This window comes from Poecilia formosa, unplaced genomic scaffold, assembly GCF_000485575.1.
Source record: "Poecilia formosa unplaced genomic scaffold, Poecilia_formosa-5.1.2 Scaffold360, whole genome shotgun sequence".
NCBI lineage: Eukaryota > Metazoa > Chordata > Actinopteri > Cyprinodontiformes > Poeciliidae > Poecilia > Poecilia formosa.
The window spans coordinates 532,531-535,123 of record NW_006800299.1 but is presented as its reverse complement, the minus strand read 5'-3'; the positions used below and the strand labels follow the sequence as shown (position 1 = coordinate 535,123).

Sequence of the window (2,593 nt, the reverse complement as noted above, 5' to 3'; positions counted from 1 at the left end):
GTGGATGGATGAAGTGATGGATGGATGAAGTGGTGGATGGATGAAGTGATGGATGGATGAAGTGTTGGATGGCCTACTTGTAGGTTTTGGTGTGGTCCAGCCAAAGGCCACAGAGGATGGACCCGACCATCCCGGCCAGAACCAGAGTCAGTCCGATCCGCCCAGCGTTCAGCTCCTGATCCTGAGGAACGGAGAGAGGAAGGTTCTGTACCAACCCAGAACCCAGAGGGGTTCTGCTGGGTCATTCTGGGTTGGACCAGGTTCTGCTGGGTTCGGCCATGCGTCGCTCTGCGTCTCTTCGTGCTGCTGATGTAACCGTGGCGATCGTCGGTGTTTACCTGGAAGTAGTGGAGGATGATCTGGTTGAGCAGCGTGGAGACGGAGTAGAAGGATCCGGTCAGGATGCCTGCAGACGCAGCAACAACGTCAGAGTCCAGCTGTCCGGCCCTCATCTGCTGGGGAACGCTGCACCGCTAGCTAAAACACTAGCTAGCCGTAAACATTAGCTCTGCTGATGCTAACGCGCTATACTGACTCTGTATTAAACAGAAGCTAATGCTAAAGCGCTAACCAGTGGTAACAGCACTTCTGCTAATGTGCTAAAAGTGGAGCTAATTTTTCGCTTAACACTTTAGCGTTTCTGCTAACTTTAGAAACATTTAGCACAACTAGCTTCCCCTAGATTAATTTTTAGATGTGAAATCTAAAGTGTTAATTTTCTTGGTTGTTTTTGAAAATTTCAGTTGAATAAAGTTTGACCTCTGGGTTGAGGTTTAATTTATATTCATGCTCTTATTTTGAAGTGGATGAAGACTGTTTGGACTTTTTCCCCTCAATAACTTTATTTAAGACAAGAAACATGGGATCAAAAAAAAAGAAGACATAAATACCAAACCTAAGGGAAATATAAAACATTATGATGTCAACATTAAATTGGTGCTAGAGGTTGCAGTCTTTGAACTGCAGATAATTTCAATTGAAGTTAGCAATTTAGCATTAGCTTCAGGTAAATGCCATGTTGGTGTATTGTTTTGATATTAGCTTCAGCTACATGAAATGTTACTATAGCGTTTATTGTTAGTTTGAGCTAAATACCATGTTGGTTTATTACTTTAGCATTAGCTGAGCTAATGTTTATGGTTAGAACTTTAGGGTTAGCGTAGCTAGCCTTTTAGCTAGCAGTGCCCTCCTCCATCTCTCTAAACTGAAAATCAGAAGTGTTGGTTGTGGGAAACCTGGGAAACTTGTGACTCTGTTTGCAGCTTTAAAAAGATGATCCTTTCTTATCTGGAAATATCTCAATTATTGGAATTAATGTCAAACACACCTGCAGGTTTTCAGTGATTAATCCCTGATGTTTGCCAGATGGGATTAGTTTGACTGTTTTAACCATCTGAGGTTAATCCCTGGAGGTCAGAGCAATTGCAGAAACAGAAGTAGTGAGAGTGGGATTCTCCTTCTCACCGTAGCTGATGAGTAGCAGGACGAAGGCTTTGTTCTTGACCAAGTTGATGATGGACTGTTTGTAGGAGTAATCGTCCAGCGGGACGCCCAGTAACACGGCCTGCGCCTGGCTGGGCGGCAGAGGCGGTTTGTCTTTTATCACTGCAGGACAGACGGAAACAAAACACGACTAAGATTTCTGTTCAAAAAGCCATTCAGGTGAGCGAAGTTCCTCCATGTCAGATGAAACCCACAGAACATCAAAACACACAGACTCAGCATATTTAAAGACCCTGGTGGTGACATTACACCTACCAGTCCTAAAGCTCAATATCACAAATAAATATCATTCTCATTCAGAAAGTAATCTTTTTTAACCAATAAGAATCTGAAAAGTGTGGTGTACATCTGAATCTGAGTCAGAACTCTGAAGAACCTCCTTTGGCTGCAGGTCAGCAGCCTGCATGTGACCTGAGCTGCAGATTATCTGGATCTGACGGCTTGCCTTTAACCACAGTGGCAGTTAGCATGACTTTGCATACTGTTAGCATAGCATGACTTTGCATACTGTTAGCATAGCATGACTTTGCATACTGTTAGCATGTCATTGCATGCTGCTACTCAAAGCGACCCTCCAGCCTTCATCACTTCTCTCTGACACTAAATCTAAAAGCGGGAAGCTTTCAGTCAGACTGTGAGCTAACAAGTGTCAGGCTAAGTGCTAATGTGGGTAGAAATATGAAGCCGTGTGCGTGTGTGTGTACCTATGACGGTGAGGACGAAGAGGCCTGTGGAAACAGCAGCTGTCCCATAAAACATGATGCTGATGTTGCGACCTGAGGGACAAAAGATCACCTTTAGCTGCTTCCAGAAACCAACCAACGAGAAGCAGCTAATGGTTGCCTAGGAAACACAGGAAGTTCACATGTGATGTAAAAGCAAATTATGAAATGAGAAAAACCCGTTTCACATTTGTAACCTGTGAAACAGGTTACAAATATTCCAAGTTAATCCAATTTCCATGACAACTACTAGGGATGCTCCGATCAGGTTTTTGCTGCCGATTCCGATCACCCATGAGGCCGATCTATGATCGCTTTGGGTATAAATGCCACTATGTAATCTGGCAAAATGGAAAAATGATCTGGTA

The 2,593-nt window shown here is 43.6% G+C and overlaps 1 protein-coding gene across 1 annotated transcript in view; it reads right to left on the bottom strand.

Annotated features, from left to right (window-relative positions):
- flvcr1 (FLVCR choline and heme transporter 1) overlaps positions 1-2,593 on the bottom strand; it is a 10,734-nt gene that overhangs the window by 3,319 nt on the left and 4,822 nt on the right. The window contains exons 3-6 of the mRNA XM_007574756.2: positions 2,208-2,279; positions 1,465-1,605; positions 339-406; positions 77-181 (exon numbers count right to left, since the gene is read on the bottom strand). Of these exons, the coding sequence (XP_007574818.1) occupies positions 77-181; positions 339-406; positions 1,465-1,605; positions 2,208-2,279 (386 nt within the window). The remainder of the gene's footprint in view (positions 1-76; positions 182-338; positions 407-1,464; positions 1,606-2,207; positions 2,280-2,593) is intronic.